At 35.2% G+C, this 21,155-nt stretch overlaps 1 protein-coding gene across 14 annotated transcripts in view; it reads left to right on the top strand.

The window, feature by feature from the left end:
• Window positions 1–21,155, top strand: part of ADGRL3 (adhesion G protein-coupled receptor L3) — a 793,594-nt gene that overhangs the window by 558,663 nt on the left and 213,776 nt on the right. For all 14 annotated transcript variants that reach the window (XM_044268179.1, XM_044268169.1, XM_044268166.1 and 11 more), the window contains one exon: window positions 16,826–16,906. In XM_044268179.1, coding sequence (XP_044124114.1) covers window positions 16,826–16,906 — 81 coding nt within the window. The remainder of the gene's footprint in view (window positions 1–16,825; window positions 16,907–21,155) is intronic.

The following is a 21,155-nucleotide window of genomic DNA, read 5'->3' as shown; positions in this document are numbered from 1 at the left end:
GCTACGGCTGGTAACCTTCCTCCTCCTTCTCCTCTGCCTCCTCCGTTTCTCCTCCTTCTGCTCATGTTTCTTCTTCTAATCTTTTAAAAATTGAGAAACAGTTTTAGAACGCAGCTCATCCAAAATCTGGCAGGAGCCGAATTTGGCCTATGGACCATAGTTTGACTGTGCCCTTGCTCTGTGAGATCCCTTCTACAGTTCCCAGGTTAGGGATGGAGAAATGGAACCGCCAAGAGGTTAACCAACCGGCTCCAGTTAAAAACAGTGCTTTGATCCTCAGCTAAGAATATCGTCTCCAAATACCATCTCCTCACCACCAACCCAAGGAAGCCTGTGTTGGGAGGGATTTGATTAGTTGTGCTGGCGGAGTCTTGTTTGTTTCAGAAGCAGCAAGTGTGAGATAGTGATGGTACAAGCAAGGGCAGCGACGGTAGTTCAACAATCAGGTGCTTATGTGGCAGGCACTCTGCTTCATATGTGTGGCTTTTATTTATTTATTTATTCATTTATTTATTTGTTTGTTTATTTATGAAAACCCTTACCAGAATGCTGTGAAATAGGATTGTTATTGTTTGGTTTTTAGAGATGAAGGAACTGAGAATGTTATATGAACATGACAAAGGGCGTCACTGTAAGCGATTAACAACCGCAATGAGGACACACAGGTCTTATGTCTCTAAAACCTGTATTCTTTTTTTTTTTTTTAAGATTTTATTTATTTATTTGACAGACAGAGATCACAAGTAGGCAGAGAGGCAGGCAGAGAGAGAGAGAGAAAGGAGGAAGCAGGCTCCCTGCTGAGCAGAGAGTCTGATGTGGGGCTCGATCCAAGGACCCTGGGATCATGACCTGAGCCGAAGGCACAGACTTTAACCCACTGAGCCACCCAGGAGCCCCTAAAACCTGTGTCCTTAACTATTACATAACATGGCTCCACCACTGACACCCATGTGTCCTGGAATATATGACTTGATTACAGTTAGCGAAACGTGTCTATCTCAGCTAAACCTTGTCCCGTCCAACAAAGACCAACCTTCTTATCCACTTACTAACAGTGAGCCAAGGAATGAAACAAACAGCCTGTGTGTCTGTGTATAAATATACATATACAGCATCTTAAAATCAATCAAACTCAGTACTTTGCTTAATTAATATTTTCACAAGTTTTTGGCTTTTATAGATAACTCTAATATAAATGCTTAGTACCTCTAAATTATGCTAATAGAGCTTCCAGTTCTTAGAGTGTAAAGCTAAATTCTAATTTTTCAAATTCCTATGATTAAGACTGCAAACATAAAAGTTGGATAAATCTGTCAAAAATGAACAATTTTCGCAAAGAGTTCAGATTTTTCAGCTGACAGCGTTTTAGCACACAGAGGGGAGTTGTCAAAATTTCACTACAGGCAGTTTCGTTCTATACAATGATATATTTTTGAGTTTATTGAAAAGAATTAGGTGGTAAATTTTACTGTCATCATCCTAAGAGAATATCCATATCCTTTTATTTCTTTGTGTGCCAATCTGGTCTTATTATGCTTGGGTCATTCTTACCTCATGTTTGTGAACATATGCATGCAGTACTTTGTATAGAGTTTTCTGAACTCAAGTGTTTGGGGCCATATTGATCTCAATCAGCTAAATGACCATGCTAGCACATCTTGCTGCGCTGTCTTTTGAGAGATTTTCTCCCAGATCTCATGGATTGATAAAAAGGAAGGACAGATTCTGACCTCATTCTGGGGAAAATTATGTGTCTCACTGTCTCTTTTCTTTAGAACAGTTAATTTCACAAACCTTACATATATTCTTGTAAAAACCTTCTCAAGTCTTTTATTATCTTGCCTCATTATATCATTATACATATAAAGAAATTTGAACACTGAATCTATAATGAATATATTTGTTTTTCTAGTCTTCTCTGAAGTAAGTTGAGGCACATTCAATTTACTATGACTGGTATTCACAGGTATCTTTTTTTTTTTAATGTTTTATTTTATTTTTTTTTTCGGTGTTCCAAAATTCATTGTTTCTGCACCACACCTAGTGCTCCATGCAATACGTGCCCTCCTTAATACCCATCACCAGGCTCACCCAAACCCCTACCCCCCTTCCCTCCAAAACCCTCAGTTTATTTCTCAGAGTCCACAGTCTCTCATGGTTTGCCTCCCCCTCCCATTTCCCCCAACTCATTCTAATCCTCCTATAAATTTGCCTTCTCTAAGTTTTACTGACTTAGGAACTAAGAGAAAAAATGCCTGATGGGCATCGTTTGAGAGTAGCCTTTGGTGAGCAGCTTTAATCTGAGATCTGTATCATCATATGTCTCCATTTAAACAGTTATTCTGTCAAATCCAGGCTGCTGCTACTCTTTCTATCTTGGACCCTTCCTTGGACAGGGGGCGGGGCGGCCAGGGGTTGGGGGGGTGGGGGGGCATCTACAGAGGAAGTGTCACCATTTTGTTGCTATCCACCTATGAGCCTTGTTTCACGCACCTTTAGCATGTGTTACCATTCCTCTTTTTGAGTTAGTGTTCCTTGATGTTTTCTGATCTATCAGCAGGGAGGACAGGAAAATTTAACATTTTATGTTTTTCTTAGCATGCTGGGATAGTCTTTGAAGCAGAACTTTAAAAACATAAACACAGCAGAACAGCTTCCCAGCTCTGTACTCTAGGGAATAAATTTCTTTGTTGTAAATACCCTGGTCTATATTTTTTCTCTTGCTGCTTGCTTCAGTGGTTCTAGAAGCAAATTTTCACCTGCTAGTTTTCCTTTGAAGTAATTTTAATATCACTTTTCAGGCACCATAACCCCTCCTCCTGAATACAGAAATTCAGTTTTTCCTTTAATAGCGTCAACTATTTTCAGTTCTCTTAAATACAGATAAATAATTGAAATAATGGTGTCAGTTTATCCAGGTTTTTCCCAGTTTATTATAATGACATCATTGCCATCTACATGATAATTTTATTGGGGAAAATAAAATCAATGAAAGTACATTAGTGGATGCTTTGTAGAATAGATATCAACTCTTCTTTAAATGCTTGATAAAAGAGTATTTCCTAAAAGATCTACTTTATGTAAATACCCTGAACCAAAATCTGTATTTGGGGAATTGGTATGTGTCTCCTTTGGCAAAGACCTTTTCATAAACTGCCATGAATGTTTTCTGTTAGAAACAAACTGGCTGAGGTGCCTGGGTGGCTCAGTGGGTTGAATCTCCACCTTCAGCTTGGGTTATGGTCTCAGGGTCCTGGGATCAAGCCCCATGTCGGGCTCTGTGCTCAGTAGGGAGCCTGCTTCCCCCCTCTCTGCCTGCCTCTCTGCCTGCTTGTGATCTCTCTCTCTCTCTTTCTCTCAAATAAATAAATAAATAATCTTTTTAAAAATAAAATAAATAAATAAATGAACTGGCTGAGAGAGTTAATGTATTTATCAAACTTGTAACATTTCTCAGTTAAGCAAAATTGGTTGCACTGTGAATTTGTCTCCAGTTTTGAAAGAAAATTTCCCAGAGATTTACTCTTTGCTTTGTGTGTGATTTTATGTATAGCAACTTTAATAGTCATCTTAATTTCTTTCATATCATTAATGTGACATTTCATCAGGAATACACTGGATTCTTACAATCTCCAAAACATTTGAGTGGGTCCCAGGGTGACAGAGAAGACATAGAAACTGTACCTCATATGCCTCCAATCCTCATAGAGGTTTTTGTTGTTGTTGTTGTTGTTGTTTGTTTGTTTTTAAGATTGTAGTTATTTATTTATTTTTAGAGAGAAAGAGAGCATGAGCAGGGGGAGGGGTGGAGGGAGAGGGAAGGAGAGAATCCCAAGCAGTCTCTGCTGAGAGCAGATCTGAACTCAGGGCTCAATCTCAGGACCCAGACATCATGACCAGAGCTGAAATCAAGAGCCAGTGACTTAACTGTCTGAACCTCCCAGGTGGCCGCCTCATAGAATTTATACCTGAATTGTCCTCTACAAAGTTTTTACTAAATGTGTACATTTAGATGACTCTTCCAATTAAAGCAGATCAGAAAACTGAAAGGATGTTTCAGTTTCCGTACTTATAAAATTATAGCAGATGTTAAAACAAGTTTAAGAAATCCTAGAATAGTTTGATCGTGGCCAAGGCATCTGTGCATATGTATGTGAATATAAATACAATTATATGTTTACACACATGTTTGCCATTTACCTTTTTCCATGTAGGATACAATTTCTGGAGAACACACATTTTAACCATCATATACATTTTCATCACAAAGAAAATGAATCTGAAACCTATTTCACTTTTTTTATTTTCCCAGAATTTGATTTCTAGGCTGCATATTGAAAAAGAGAAAATAATTGGTATCTTTTTTTGAAATGGTTTGATAGGTAAATGGAATATAAGTAAAAATATAGGTTCGAGAAATTCGTAGACTGTGCCCTTTCATGTGAATTTTACCATATGCAAAATACCACAGAAACACCTCATCTTTTTTTCTCTCTTCAGTAACACTTTGTAATATGGTGAATCATATTTCTAAATATTACAAGAGAATTAGGAGAGTAAACATAACAAACGACTTCAGTCCTACCAAGTGCCAACATCTTCCTCCTGCTTATCCCCCATCCCTTCACCAGCCTTTCCTGAGTGACCCAACAAGATTTTATTTCTTGGTTATCAAGGTTACTTTTGTCTTCCTTAGAGACAGAAAAGAAATAATAAGTATTTATTGAATAACTAGTCTCAGTCACACAGATATTTATAAGATTCTCACAGTAAATCTATGACCTAGATCATTTCAAAATAATGGATTGACTTATTTTATATAAAATTTTATTTTCCTATTTGCAGCATTCCTAGCCCCATTTTGTGAGCCCAGCAAGTTTCTATACTTTTGCTCTTTACTATTGTAAAAGCAAAAAGATGAAGGAAGGAGGAAGAGGAAGGATGAATGGGTGTAGCACAGAGCATTTTTAGGGCAGTGAAAATACTCTGAAAGAGACCATATTAAATGGACATATGACATATGATGGACATATGTCATTACTCATTCGTGCAAACCCATAGGGTGTACAACACTAAAAATGAACTCTAATGTAAGCTATGGACTTTGGGCAATGATGACCTGTCAATGTGGGTTCATCGGTGTAAAAAATACATCAGTCTGAAGGGGGTTGCTGATGATGGCTATGTATACAGGGAGACTGGAGATATATGCCAAATCACCGTATCTTCTTCTTATTTTGCTGTGAACTTTAAACTGTAGCGTTAAAAAAAAAAGTCTTAATTAAAAAAGAAAAAAGAAAAAAAGGGATAAAAAGTATAGTATAGAGGACAGAGCCCATAGCTGAGTTGTGTGACTATTATCCTGTATCAACCTTTGCCCTTGAATAGAGAGTGACTTTAGTTGTGTCCTGTATCTTATGGCAGCCTGTTTCCTCCTCTGTAAATTACAGCAGTTGGGTTAGGTAATTTCTAAAGAAGCCATTCCATCACTTTGATTTTTGTTTTGTCTGATTAGCCATCTCATCATTATCAGTTGTGTTTTACGCTTGTCATTTAGTTGCAGTCATCAAGTTACTATATTGCCTTATGAAATGTTCTATTTCTTATTAAAAAAATATCATGTACTCTATGCCATTGGTGCATTCTTCGTGCAGTGTAGGGCTCTATATGCATTAGCAAATTGCAGTTAAACAATTGAACCTTTAAAATACCTTTTAGATCAAGCTTGACAAAAATGCGGAACATTAGTGTGCTTTAACAGAGGCAACGATTCAAATAAATAAGTATATATATGATCATTGTGTGTGTGTGTGTGAGAGAGAGAGAGAGAGAAAGGTAGAGAATAACTCCAGAAACATATACGAAGTGCTGTAAAGAGATTTTGCCTATGGGGAGTCGTTAGGTAGGTTAGATGCTACCATTTTGTTGGATATGCATCATGTACATATAATATCTATTCAAATAATTAGTACATTGAATAATAGGATTCTTTAGAGTTAAATACCAGTTCATAAGTTGTACATTGGAACAAATTACTACAAACTTTGAATCTTTAAAAAATTTATTATCTTAACATTTTTCTAGAACAAATTTAAACAGGGGTCTCACCAGGCTAAAATCAGTTCTTTCTATAGACTCTGGGAAACATCCTTGTCTGCTTAAGCTTCTGGACAGAACCATCATTCCTTTGTTCTGGTTCACATCCTCTTCTAAGTCTTCCATGGCTTGACCTGTCTTTCTTGCATTGTATCACTCTTAATCCTCTGCCTCCCTTTTCCACTTTCAAGAACTAACACAGTTAGCTAGGATAATCTCCCATCTCAACCTTAATCATATCTGCAAAATCACTTCTGCCACATAATATAATGGTCGCAGATTCCGAGATTTAGGAAGTGGGCATCTTTGGGGGACCATTCCTCTACCCAGTACAGGTTGTAAGCAAATAGAGGAGGTGACTTTAATTCAGATACTCAGTTAAATCAGAATTGTTCTGGCAGTGAAGCAGGCTTAGGAACAGACAGCCTTTTGTATGTCCTTCATTAATGAACCAGCTGGAATTATTGATCCCTGAGTTCATGCTAACATCACAGTTCTGCTGATGAGGTTTGCCTATATTACTCAAAATCTGACTTTTCTAATCTAGCTTGTCACAGCTCCCCACCCTGAACACTCATACCTTAATTTTGTAGACCTGAATATTAAGTGCTTGGAAAGTAAAAGATTTTCTTCTTACTCTACTATAGGTGAACGTGAGTTCAGTACAATGGTGATAAAAATTAGAGAAGAATAGGAAAGTTCTGAGTATTTTGGAGGGAAGGGGGTTGAAGTCTGCTTCAAATATTTTTTCCAGGTTTTGGAAATCACAGTGATTCAAAGAGATCTGTTTTACTGAACCTTTTTAAAGGCATCCATTTAAAAAAAAAAAAAAAAGCCAGGAGAGGGCTATTTGTTATGTAGAATGTTAAGTCCCTCCTGTTAAGTAGAATGTAATGTTTTACTCATTGTCTGAGAAAAGTAATTTTATAATCCTGACTATTCTATGATTTAGCCCTTTAGTAATATAAACACTTAATTTTAGGTAGTCTGAAAATAGGGAACTAAAAATTTCTGATGTTTCAGAAATTATAGTATATTTGCCTTCTCTCTCCACCCCCGTTGGTATATTTATAGGATGTGAAGGTAGTGAGCTATAGAGTAAGAACATGGTCTCCGGCTTTGAAACCTGATTCCCACACATACTATTGTGTAACCTTTGAAAATACATTTAACCTTACTGAGCTTTAGATTTCACACTTTAAAAATAGGAAACAATATTTACCTCACATAGTGCTTCTTAGTATTAGGCTCTTAGAAAATAACTATTTTTATTAACATGATCTTTTTTTTTAGTGTGTTCATTCCTGTTTATTTTTAGAGGATTATAAAAAAGTAGAAATTAAGAGAAGATAAATGCCCTGATTTCTTTTTCTTTTTCTTTTTTTAGTTTGTGGTTGTAATGCCTGTTGCAATAGGTTTTTGAGACTTCACGGAATAATTTTTGAAGTGGTGCCTCTAGAATTCACTGTTTGTCATTTAACTACCAAATCATTTTTTCATGCTTGGGCAAGAGAGAAGTGTATTTGTCTGGCTTTATAAAATACATTCCCCTTTATATCTGTGAGTACCTGAAATTCATCCTAAGTATAAAGCATTCCTCAGTCCCACACAATTTCCACACCAGAACGAATGGGATGTTTTGCAGGCTAACAGAATTCATTTCTTTAAGACTTGTTGATTTCTTGCAGACAATTGCTTTTCTGAATTTGACATTAAATTTTTTTTTATGATATAGCTTCTTAATATTTAGGTATCATAATGATATTACAGGTTTTTTTAAAGCCCTTATATTTTATTGATACACACTCCAATAATGTACAAGTGAAATTATATTGTCTAGAATTTGCTTCAAAACATTCTGGGTTTAGATTTAGAGGACACTGAAGGAAAGAGATGAGACAAGGTAGGCCATGACTTGACCGTTGCTAAAGCTGGGTAATAGGCATGAATTATTTATTCTTTTGGGGGAGTACATTTCTTTTCTTTTCATTTACTTATTTATTGGAGAGCGGGAGAGAGTGAGTAGGAAGAGAATAGGGAGAGGGAAAGAGAATCTCGAGCAGGCTCCACACTGAGCTAAGAGCCCGACACAGGACTCAGTCTCATGAGGCTGAGATCATGAACTAAACCCAAACCAGGAGTCCACTACTGGGCTACTGAGGTGCCCCTCGGGGGGTACATTTCTGAATGTTTTTATTATTTTTTAATCATCTTTTTCTTTGTCTGCTTTCTACCTGTGGTTGCCTATCTCCTATCCCTTTAAGTCATATGACCTATAAACATCATGTTCCTTCTGTTTCCCCATCGCTGCCATTGGCTTTTCCTAGACTATCACTTGTTTTCTCTAGGTACTTTTCTTCCCTTAGTTCAGTTAGATGCTGTTGTCATTCTTTTCTTTCTCATCGCTGTCAAAATACATATTATTCTTCACTGTGGTTGTTTAATCTTGCATCTAAACTGGAATCTCTTTGTGGAGGAAGCATCTTATCTTGTTTATTTGGTATTGTGAAGATTGGCCACTAAAGGGAGTGAATACTGAAAAATTATTTGCGAATGAAATGCACACATATGCACACAAACAGGAAAGTGACTTCTGCTTCAAATTACTCCATTTTCTGTGTGCTAGTAATATCCAGGGGAGAAAAGGCCATCAGTGACCTTTGTGCCTCCATCAATGACTTATCTTCAATAAGTCAAGCATGTAGTGTTTCTTTGCTACCTCATATTTGACTAAATTCACTGAAAATTAGTATGAGTAGTAATATGAAAGGGAAAAAGGAATCCAGAGTGAAAAGATAAGTATCAAATTGGCAACTTTACAGCTCTTTTCTTTGATGATTACTTTCAATTGGTGTTTACATCTTTTACCTGAAAGCTGACTTTATAAATGCCAGATGGTTATAGCCAGACTGGGATTTGAAGACAAAAAAGAAAGATGTTATAATGCTAGGCACACCCAGTTTTCCAACAGCACAAACAACATATTGACCTCTGATTTTTTTTTTATCAGTAGCTGAGATTATTTTCAACAAGAAATTAAACTTTAATTTTTTTTTCCCTCTGAGAAAGGAGGCTTAGCTGCTTTCAGAGTATTTGAAAAACTTAGAAAAATTCCATATGCCATTCTTAAATGTAGTTTAGTATAGGTTCCCACATGCTACATGAAATCATTATTGAAGTAGGAAAATGAGAAAATCTTCCCTGAGATGTAACTTACTATCATCCTAAACGTTGTAAAAGGAAGATGATAAAATTATTTAAAACCCCAGGAGCAAAAATGTGAAATCTATTTTATTGTTTTTTAAGGAAGAGAAATGTCATACCTCCAGAGGAAATAATCAAGATCAGCAGTTGAAAGTTTAAAGCAAACAAACAAAAGAAAGGCATGAAATCTGCCTAGAGGGCCATAAACTATTAAACTTGTTTACAGCACTATATAGAAAATGAGAGAAATCTGAACTGAAAGATGGTGTAACTGGAGAAACCAATGGGGACTTTATAGTAGTAAATGTGTTTTTGCTTTAGGAGGAAAGTTGTGTTCATTTCCCAATTATCTCATTTTATTTCTGTCTTCTTTTACTCATTGGTCATTGGTAATGGCATTAATATGTCTATGAATATGTGTAAAATGTGAAATAAATGCATGAGGAAAAAGCATCTGATACATCACATTCAGTTCTTTCATTCTTAATTATTAAAAGTAGATTTGTGCTCTTATCTGTACTTTATCTTTTTAGTTTCCTACCAAAGTCAGATATTATCTCTTGTCTTCTCTTGAATCTTCAAATGCTATTCATGGAAATGATATGAGGCTTTCTGTGATCATCCTGTTTAAAATTGCAACCTGCCCTTCCACTCCTGATCCCCTTTAGCCTATTTTAATTTATTTCCATTGCCCTTTTCATCTTGTACATGCAATATTATTGACCTATTGATTTTGTTAATTTCTTACAGCCTGTCTCCCCTTACATAAGATTGCACATTATTATTTATTTTGTCATGTGGTATATGCCAAGTAGCTTGAAAGGTACTTGTCGAGTATTAGGTACTCAACTAATACTGGTTGATGAATCAGTGAATTAAATAATGAACTTGCAATAATAAAAATAATAATCACTAAAAATTCTAAGTACTTTACTGTGTAACAAGTACAGTTCTAATAACTATATATGCATAAGTTCATTTAACCTTCAATACACCCCTATGAGATAAGTGTTACTATAATCTCCATTATACAGATGAGGAAACTGAAGCACATAATAGAAGTTAAACAACTTGATGGCTGCTGGCTAATTAGCTATATGACTAACGGTTGTATGGTTAGAAAGTGGCAGGCTCCAGATATCAACCCATACAGTTCTGTTCCCAGGGCATGATATTATCTGTTAAGACAAACTGCCTTTAGTTTTTAGGCATAGCCTTATGGGGGAAAAATGAATGTATTTCATAAATAAATAGTTCTCAAGCTTTTTAACCTCTTAACACACCTGAAAGATTAGGTCCCACACACCTTGAAAATTATGACCTACAAAAGAAGTCTTCAGAGTTAAGAGAGAATGAGGATGTGTTAGTTTTCTGCAGGCTAGTTGTAAAACATCCCCTTTCTTATTGTTCCTGATATCCAACGTGAAAACTACCACCTTGATTTGACTTTTGAAAGTCACACATTTCTCAAGATGTGTTTCCTCATTCTAAAATGTGGATTGGGGACTATATGCTATCAAATGCCTTTCTCCCTCCAAATTCTGTGTTTCCAAAGTTTCTGTGCTCTGTTGTGCAGGTAAAGTATTGACAGTGGAAAGAAAAAAAAAAGTTCTTGTATCTAATGCTAGTCAAGTCTTCCCTGTATTTTACCTTTAATAGAAACTGTGCAGGATTCTTCAATAAAATAGAAATTAGATGAAAGTTGAAGAAGAGAGGGAAGTAATGTATTTTCATTTCATAATACATTTATAATACATATAACACATAATTATTATATAATACATAATACATTTCATAATGTCTTTTCCAGAATACCTAACAGTTTTTGGGTTTTTGCTGTAGTGCAGAATTCTATTGACTGCCACCCTTAAAATCTCTTTATCTTTTTCTTACCTAACACTGGATAGTCCACACATTTTCATTTTACAATGTTTCAGTGTTTCAGTGAAACAGTGTTCCACTGTTACATCTGAACATTGTTCAGATGTAAGCTTTGTTCAGATGTAAGCTGCTCCCTTTTTTTTTGAGGCTGGGTCATTTTTTCCCTTACTTTCACAATGTGTGTGAACTATACAACTTCTGATTCAAATACTGTTTTATCTTTCTATATCCACTTGGGGAGATTAGTCTCTTCCCAGGTTTTACAATTATCTTAATATTAAGTGCAGTCAGCTCCGACTTAACTACACTGCTCCTATAAACAAATAAACAAACAAATACATAAAAAAAAATAGAAAAAAAAACCTGAAAAACGTTTGCATGATATTGGAACCCTCATGCATTACTAATGAGAAGTAGAAGGGTACAGCCCCTTCAGAAATGAGACTTAAAAAATTTACATACAGATTTACTATATGATCCATCAATTCCACTCCTCAGTATATATATATATATATATATATATATATATATATATATATATATTCAAGAAAAATGCAAACATATCCACACAAAAATTTGTGCACATAGGTTCATAACAGTATTACTCATAATAATGGAGAAGTGGAAATGATCCCAAATGTCCATGACCTGCTGAATGATTAAATAAAATGTAGAATGTCTATACAATGGATTATTATTTGACGACAAAAAGGGATGAAGGGCTGATTTATTCTACCACATGGGTGAACCTTGAAAACCCATATTGAATGAAGAATGCTGATCACAAAAGACCACATATTTGTGTGATTCATTTATATGAAATGTTCAGAATAGGCAGATATAGAGAGATGGAGAGTAAATGAGTGGTTGCCGAAGACAGGGATGAGTTGGGAGGAAATGAAGGGAGACTGACGGGCTTGGGCTTTCGTTTTATAGCAATGAAAATGGTCTCAAATTGATGATGAGGCTGGTTGCACAACTCTGTGAATATACTGAAAACACTCTGTTTTAAATGGGTGAATTTTTTGGTATGCAAATTATATGTCAATATAGATTTGTTGCATAAATTTATCAGTTAAATACATCTTCACCCAAATGTTGTCATTTTCCCTAGACTAAAATGAATGAAATCTTGTAAGCTACCCAACTACCATTGTTTTTCTTGATTCCTTAACAATAAACCTTTAACAATAAACCATGAAGCATTTTTTTCTTTCTCTCCTTTAATTATTTTATGAAACCTGTCATTCAGTGTTGTTTATTCCTCTGGTAAATACTTTGTAGGAACTCAAGGTAAATTGACAGGTGAATAACATCAGCAGGAAACTCTGTGCTCTAAATTTTATGTCCTATAAAAACAATTTTTAAAATTTAAATTCTACAGCATAAAATAATTAAATAAAAGAGCATATAGATGACTCTTAACTTGGGAATATATTTCATATAAGAAATAAACATCACAGGGGCGCTTGGGTGTCTCAGTTGTTAAGCGTCTGTCTGCCCTCGGCCCAAGTCATGATCCCAGGGTCCTAGGATCAAGTCCCACATCAGGCTCCCTGCTCTGTGGGGAAGCCCACTTATCCCTCTCCCACTCCTCCTGCTTATGTTCCTGCTCTTGCTGTGTCTCTCTCTGTCTAATAAATAAATAAAATCTTAAAAAAAAAAAATCACAGAAAATAACTAAACTTTAGTATCAGCCATTGTATTTAGCTCTAAAGACCTAAGAGAGATAAAGTCAGTAACTAATAATTCCAACAATAACCATTAAAAAAGTTTAATGAAAGTTAACAAGAGAGTTTTAAAATTTCATTTAAATAGGGAAAATAGAATACATAAATAATGAAATATTCTCATAGCCAAAATTATTTTAAAAAAATAATTTATTCCAACTTATTTAACAACAAACAATAGAGATCCATTTAAACAAAAATCAAGACAAAATATTTTAAACGTTTATCTTCCAAATTAATTTAAAGAATTAATGTGATTCTAATCAAAATGTCAGTATGACATTTGGCACCTGGATGGCTCAGTCAGTTAAGTGCCTGCCTTTAGCTTGGTCATGACCCCAGGGTCCTGGGATCGAGCCCCACATCCGGCTCCCTGCTCAGCGAAAAGTCTGCTTCTCCCTCTGTTCTTCCTCCCACCTCATACCTTCTCTCTCTCTCACTCTGTTCTCTTTCTTGCTCTCTCTCTCTCAAATAAAAAAATAAAATCTTAAAAAAAAAAGAAAAGAAAAGAAAAAATTAAAAAAAAATCCAGTAAAAAAGAAAATAAAATTCAGGAGAAATAAATAAACAAATCTGCATCTTTTTAACTTGGAAAAGTTCGAGGAAAAATGGAGCAGCACATTTCACACTTGGGTATATAAAACTTCTGTTATAAGGACCAGGAAAGGCTAGTGTAAGACAGGAGAGCAAGGTAAAGAAAGTGATCAATGAGAGAGCAGGTATGTTCCGTATCTAAAAGTATTCTATTCAAATCTTTGAAAACAGTATGTGTTTGGTGGCTCAGTCCGTTGAGCTTTAGTCTCTTGTATTTTGGCTCTGGTAACAATCTCAGGGTCATGAGATAAGGTAAGTGCCCTGCTTAAGGCCTCACGCTCAGCGAGGAGTCTGCTGGAGAGTCTTTCCCTCCTTCTCTCTCTGCCCCTCCCCCCACCAACTCTCTTTCTCATGAAGCTTTAAAAATATATAAAAATTTAAAAATAAAATAAAAACGTATGCATTTGCCACACTTTGTATCTTCCTAAGCTCTTTTTGAACTGATCGCATTTTTGGATGCGTATTAGACATCATAATGTCTAGAGGAATTATACATGGAAGTTATTTATGGTTTTAGCCGCAGCTTGTTATTATTATTACTTGCAGTAATTCTTAATGAGGGGGGGTGGATATTTGATAGTCACTGGGGTTTTCTTCAAACTATAACTCTCCATGTTCTATAATGCTCTCCCTGATGAAGAACAGTTATCACCCTGAGATTCATTGCCTTAGTTAACTACAGATTAGGATAGGTTTTATTATATCTTCTGTGTTTTTGTGGAGACAAATGTGTGAGTACCACTGATGTCAAGTGAAGCTGACTTTTTTTTTTTTCTAATGTATTTGATTAATGTAGTTAATCAACAGCAGCCTCCATGATTTCTAGTTTTTATCCTGTGGATCAGAAATCTCAGCAAATTGAAATCTGACACTGCATTTCTGACATTCTCTAAGGCAGAGAGTCTGTCAACTCCTGTTACAGGAGCTCTCCTGGGCACCCCTCATCGTGCAGTTTGCCGGAGTTCTCAGTGGAGGGAGAATGGACATTTTGATGAATCAAGTTCAAGACTTCACTGTCAATATCCCCATCCCACTCTGCTGCCTCTTTGATTATCTCCAGTCCCCCTTAGGGACATACTTACCGTGATCTCATGCTCCCTAAAGTATCCCTACTGAGTACTCTTGAGGTTACGGGATTAATTCCAAGAACAGAGGCAAATGTGACATTTAAAGGATCTTTTTACTTTAAGCCAAATGTAGGGGTGACAGTTCCACAAGCAATTACTTGTCAGAGTTTAATCACTAAAATCCATATACTTCCCCCCCCCACCAGGGTTAGTATATGGAGATCTTCTTTAAGAAAAATATTCTGATATAGGGGTGCCTGGGTGGCTCAGTGGGTTAAGCCGCTGCCTTCGGCTCAGGTCATGATCTCAGGGTCCTGGGATCGAGTCCCGCATCGGGCTCTCTGCTCAACAGGGAGCCTGCTACCCTCTCTCTCTCTCTCTGCTTGCCTCTCCATCCACTTGTGATTTCTCTCTGTCAAATAAATAAATAAAATCTTTGAAAAAAAAAAAAAAGAAAAGAAAAATATTCTGATATACTTAAAAACACTTCACATTTGGAGTAAAAATGCCCCTGGCCTTGCTATTGACTAGCTGCATGTGCTTGAGCAAGTTAGTCTCCTCTGCTTGTTTCTTTGATTTAAAAATATGAGTATATTGGCATAGTACCTACTTTTCAATCCCTGGAGATCATGTATGCACAAATGCATGTTAATTATTATATGTGGTAAAAGTCATGGTCTTTGATTAGACATGAACTCGATATTACTTTATATGCCGAGATTATTCTGAACCAATATAAAGTCGAAGATTTTTATTTTCATTTAACATAGTTGGTAGCGTTTCAAACCAGTTCATGGGTAATAACACAGGACCTTGAAAACAAAAATTGATTTTGCAATCAAGTATGTAACATAGATAAACATTAGGCGTTTTCATAATTAAGATAATCTAAAGTTTTTAATAAGCTGCATTACACATGGACTGCTACAAGTCCACACTCACTGTCTTACTTCTTTTATAATAGTGCTTTTAGTGTTCCATTGAAACATGGCCAGTGAATGCACAATATTCATAGTTACCATTATGAGGGGCTCTGTATATTACAACGTCTCCACTGTGTCTGCTGTTAGCTAGAAAAATGCTGGGAGCAACAGCAGCTACTATCAACAGGGAGCCATATTAATTATTTGAAATGTGCCTCATAAGAGGAATCAGCAGAGTTTATTACAAGTCGAATATTACTTGAAACGGGAAGGTTACTCTAGCTGTTATCATAATCTATGTATCATTAACTTTCCTTGTTTAGGAAAAGAGATTAACAACCCTGTAAATTGCTATAGTAAATGTGTAAAATATAACTGCATATTCCCATTGTAGAAAGAAATTGGTGAGTCCTCTGCTTCTACCCAAACCTTTTTTTAAGAAATAGTTTTTAAAAGTAGCTTTAGAAATTTGAACTGACTCTGTGACTATGCCTTCTTGTCTCGAAATTCTAATTGCTTACTGAATCATCAGTATATAAAGCACAGTTACTTTGAACATACGAAATTTTTTTGTTTGTTCTTAACCTAGCAGTTTTTCCAAGCAGTGACTTGGCCTCCAAATCAACACCTTAACTCATAACAGAAATTCTGTTACAAATAGTGTATGAACTGGTAGCATGGTTTGCAAGGAATAGAAAATGAAAATAGAAAATGAATTCATCTACCTACTTTTTATATCCTGACTAGTTATTGTTCTTCCATAAAATACACTAAGCAGGTAGGAGTAGCTTTCTATTCAAATAATAGAAATAAATTCTAAAAACTAAAAAAAATTAACCAGAGTTATAAAGTTATCTAAGTAACTGCTACTTGTGTGTTATTTGACATTGATGACAGTCTGCAGACCGCATATTACTGGTCTGGGACAATGAAATAAGTGTATCAATTGAGAATAAGTGTTTAGAAACCTGCAAATTGAGAGACTACTTTTCGGTTTAATCTGACAATAAAAAATGTGGACTTGGGTTGTTATGTCTTTTTTCTTTCCATTTTATCTTTCTTGTAAATCATTTTCACTGTATTTTTAAAAGTGTCATTTCACAATAAATGTGTAATTTAATAATAAAAAAATAGTTTAAGAAGGACTGATTTAATTGCTTGATGCTTGGATGATGCATAATGTTCCTGTGTTTGAATAGATTTGTCGACGTGAGATAATGAAAATTAATTCAGTGTGAAGAAAGTTAATATTGCATCATTAAAAACAAACAAAAAAGTGTAAAGAGACATAACTGTAATGTCTGCTTACCATATATTTTTGGGTCCACAGGGCAGGCGCATCATGGACAGGTGTCCTACATCTCTCCACCCATTCACCTGGACTCTGAGCTAGAAAGACCTCCTGTTAGAGGTGAGTTGATTATTATTATTACAATGATCATCTTTATTATTTAAAGGAAAAGAAACCCTATTCATTATTTTTGATGAAGACAATTTAATTACAGATAGTTATAAATATATATTTTATAAGGCAGTTCCTATTCAAAAAGGGGGGGGCATAGTGTACAAGGAATCTGATAACAGAAAGAGGGAATCTTATTTATAACCTAAAATATGAAATACTGTTCTGAGAAATATTTGTCAACAAAATAAGAAATAGGGATAGATAATGATTCAACTAGTGGAGGACTAATTGAAAACCAACTTAGATTCTGAGATTAGCACATAACCATTACTTTTTAATTATAATTTTCTTCTTCTCCTATCTTTTTAAAAATAAATTAATTTATCTTAACCTAAGGCATACTGACAGATTTATTTCCTTTCGAAGTGATATTTTATATTTCATTTTTAAAGTCTTTTTAGTATTAATATGATCATTTGGTTTTAAAAATATATAAATTAAAGTTACCTTAAATTGATGCCATCTGTTTAAAGATTCTTTTAAAATAACTAGTCATACAAAACAAAAATTAAAAGTAACATTGATTTTTTCCGTAACCTACAGAATTTGTCTTTCCACTTTTAAAGAAATACTTATTATTTTCAAAATGTATTTTAATGTTCAAAGCTGATGTAACATAGACATATTTTCTTTTTTATTTTTATAAATACCAAATATTCTAAGGTTATTTTTTTGAAGAGTTAAGTGATGCAGGATATTTTCTAATACCTCCAGTAGTATTAATCACTTGATACAATAGAAGTCATTAGTCTGTCTTCTATAAGCATGTTTTCTATAGATGCTATTTCCCCCTCCGGTGGGTTTCTACCAATGTTTGAAGGCTCAGCTTTATCTTCAGTTCCCTGTCTATGCACTGTGGAGGAAGAGGGAACGTGTGACTGTTCTCCAAATGGCGCCTGTGCTGGCCTCGGGTATTACCTTTGAGACACTGTCTGCACATTTCCCTTTCTCCTCCAGCCACTGGTCTATGCCTGGCACATAGTAGGAACTCATTCAGTGGTTTCTAAGTAACACAAAGTAGAGGTGACAACCTACATTCTGAAGGCTGCAGCCTCCTTTTTCAAGACGAAAAGGAAGCAGGGATGACAAGGAAATCCATGAAATGGAAGCACAATGAACCAAAACGTATCTGTGAAAGTTGTGACACTTTTAAGGAAATGTGTTGGGTGCGCAGGCAAGTGTTGGGTGCGCACTGACAAGAGGTTATGAGGCAGATTGGGAAGGATTCTCTATCACATGGAAAGACGTTTGTATTTTACCCTAGGGGGGGAAAAAAGGTCATGAAATATTTTAATTTTTTAAAAATTGTTTTTCTAGGGGCACGTGGGTGGTGCAGTTGGTTAAGTGACCAGCTTTTGGTTTTGGCTTAGGTTGTGATCTCAGGGTGCTCAGATGGAGTCCGATTAAGTTTCTCTCCTCCTCTAGTGCTGCCCCTCCCCCCACCGCCCGCTCTCAAATAAATAAATAAATCTTTAAAAAAATGTTTTTCTAAGTTAGTGAGGATTTTCATTATAACATTATGTTCTTGATATAAGAAAAAAAATATCTCTGATGTCAGTATAGATGAGGAGAGATTAACAGAAGGAGGCTGTTTCAATAATCTAGGTAAAAGATGACTGGGAAATTAGCATAAAGTATGTCCACTAAAATGGCAAGGTCTGAGAATTTTTTTTTTTTTTTTAGATTTTATTTGTTTAATTAGTTAAGTTTGAAGTATGTCCACTACAATGGCAGGATCTGAGGAATATTTTTTTAAAGACTTTATTTATTTATTTAGAGACTGATTTGAGAAGAGTCCTGTCAGGTCACTGGTAGTAGGGTAGTGTAACAATATACTTCGAAAGTTAGTGCCTTATAACAAAAAACATTTATTATAACTTTTAGAGTTGGATGAGTTGGATGTGTGCTGACTTGGCTGAAGTTAGATGTTTTATTTACAAGCCGGTAGATTTTGCAGGAGAGGAAACTCAGTCCACATGCTGAGTAGCCACCTGAATGTCATCTGCAATGATGGTCACATGAGGCACAGGCAGCTTTCTAGCACAGGCTCATTCCTATTGTGACAGGATTCCCGACAATAGGTAGACAAGTCCCAGAGCGCAGATATTTTTCAAGACTCTGCTTATATCCTGTTTGCTATGTCTCATTGATCAAAGCAAGTCACAGACTTAAAAAGGGAGAAAAGGATTCTTAATGCTAGACTGAGGGACCACAATCCAAAGGACCATGGATACAGAAAAAAGAGGAATTGGGTCATTTCAAACTACCATAGCAAGTCAGAAAAAGGGTAAAATGAAGTGAGACAAAAATTGGCTGATAATAAAGGAATTTAGAGCCAATTAACTTAAACTTGGGAGTTCCAGACCTATTTTATCATGAGTTTCCCCAACCAGTACACAGAAGATCAGAAATTAGAACTTCACAGTGTCTTTGTGGGGATTAAGAGTAATACAGAGTAGAATCCCGCATCTGGTAGGCCCTATAGACAACGTGGCTGTCCTCCCTACTTTTGGGCTCACCATTGTGCCACAGGGAAGGAAATTGGACTTTGAAGCCAGGTAGACCTGTATGACCTTGGGCAGCTTCTCTCTGTCCTCTGTAAATCAAGGATAATAATGTCACCCCAATAACTTTTTTAGGATAATTAAAACAGTAAGTGCCAAGTTCCTGGCAAATATGTACCATAACAAGACCCTGAAGAGTTAGAAGGTAGGTAGGCATTATTAAGAGCTCCACTGTAAAATGATATTATCTTGGTCAAAATAGTGATGGTATTCACTTGGTAAAAAATGAATTACTAGAATCCAGCCGTCATCTCTGCCTGATATCGGCTTCCAATAGTACTCTCTCCTTCAGAGTGATTGTCTTGGTAACTTCTAGTTCTCACAGCGTTCCTCTGCATGCATGGACCTGGAACTCTTCTTTAATTGCTCTGTGATTAATGCAATTACAGTTATAGTTACTAGCTCATGTGCCACAATTCTGAAATATTCAGAGAACAGTTAAATAAAGGTGAACAGCTTTATACAAATCACCATAACATTGAAAATTTTTTTTTTGCTTTTTTTTCTTAAAACTATTTAATATTTCATTAAAAACAAATATTGGAAATGGGATAGAGTTGGCATAATAATAGCATTATTTTGCAGCCACTGAGTATTTCCTTTCAACTTTTAACCGTCACCCTCGATCTTCATTTGCTATTTATAATTATACTGAATACTCCTGCTTATACTTACACACAGTCAAATTGTATAAACAAACTCCACATATGTCTATCTATAAACAGAGAGAGAATTTCTCATGTATGTTACATTTTTATATGAATTTATAAAATAATACATCAAGTTCTTTAAATAAAATGGAATTCTAGCTCCAATTATTGCTTTTTTGTGAGATATAGAACGATATACTTTGAACTCCCTAAAAATTAAAATTAGCTAACCATTTCAGCTTTCCTTTTTCTTTTTCTCTTGTAATTATATACATATTGACAATATGAAACATCTGTCTAGATATTACTATGTCTCTCTCTATATATTTTCTTACTTTCTCTTTCTGTACCAATTTCTACTAGTCTCCATGCGTGTTAATGTTTTAGGAATTATTGCTTTACACATTAATTCCTTGTGCATTTTATAGACCTGTACTTTAATAGGAAAATCATGTTTAGTTTTCTGACATTCATCCAAGTAGTAATACAAAACAACGACATTTAAAATGTTATCAATATAGTTACCAATATTAGCACAGGGAACTTATCAATAGAAAATATTAACTATCTAACATATAGTAACACATCAGATTGCTTCAGATAGTTTACCATTTTATTCTGTTCTAATCTGAAATATTTTGGATTAAAAGTTGGTACTTTGATATATATTTAAACATACACACATACACACACATATATACATATATATATATATATACAGTGATTATTCTTTGAATATTTGAGATAGTGAACTAATTATTGGTCACTTTGGAATTGTGTTGTAAAACTCAATTCTGAAAAACAATTAAGCAAGCATATTTCCAAAAAATCATATTTTTGTCACATTTTCTCTTTTTTTTTTTGCTCCCTCAAATTCTTTATCATTTAAGAATCATTTTGATTTTAATCCACATGTCACTATTCTCCCTCCTTTCAGTTGTCTTGACTTCGTTATTTTCTATCCTTTTTTTAGGGAAAACA

The sequence above is a fragment of the Neovison vison genome, chromosome 11 (assembly GCF_020171115.1).
Source record: "Neovison vison isolate M4711 chromosome 11, ASM_NN_V1, whole genome shotgun sequence".
Taxonomy (NCBI): domain Eukaryota; kingdom Metazoa; phylum Chordata; class Mammalia; order Carnivora; family Mustelidae; genus Neogale; species Neogale vison.
This window is presented reverse-complemented; position numbering and strand designations above follow the sequence as displayed.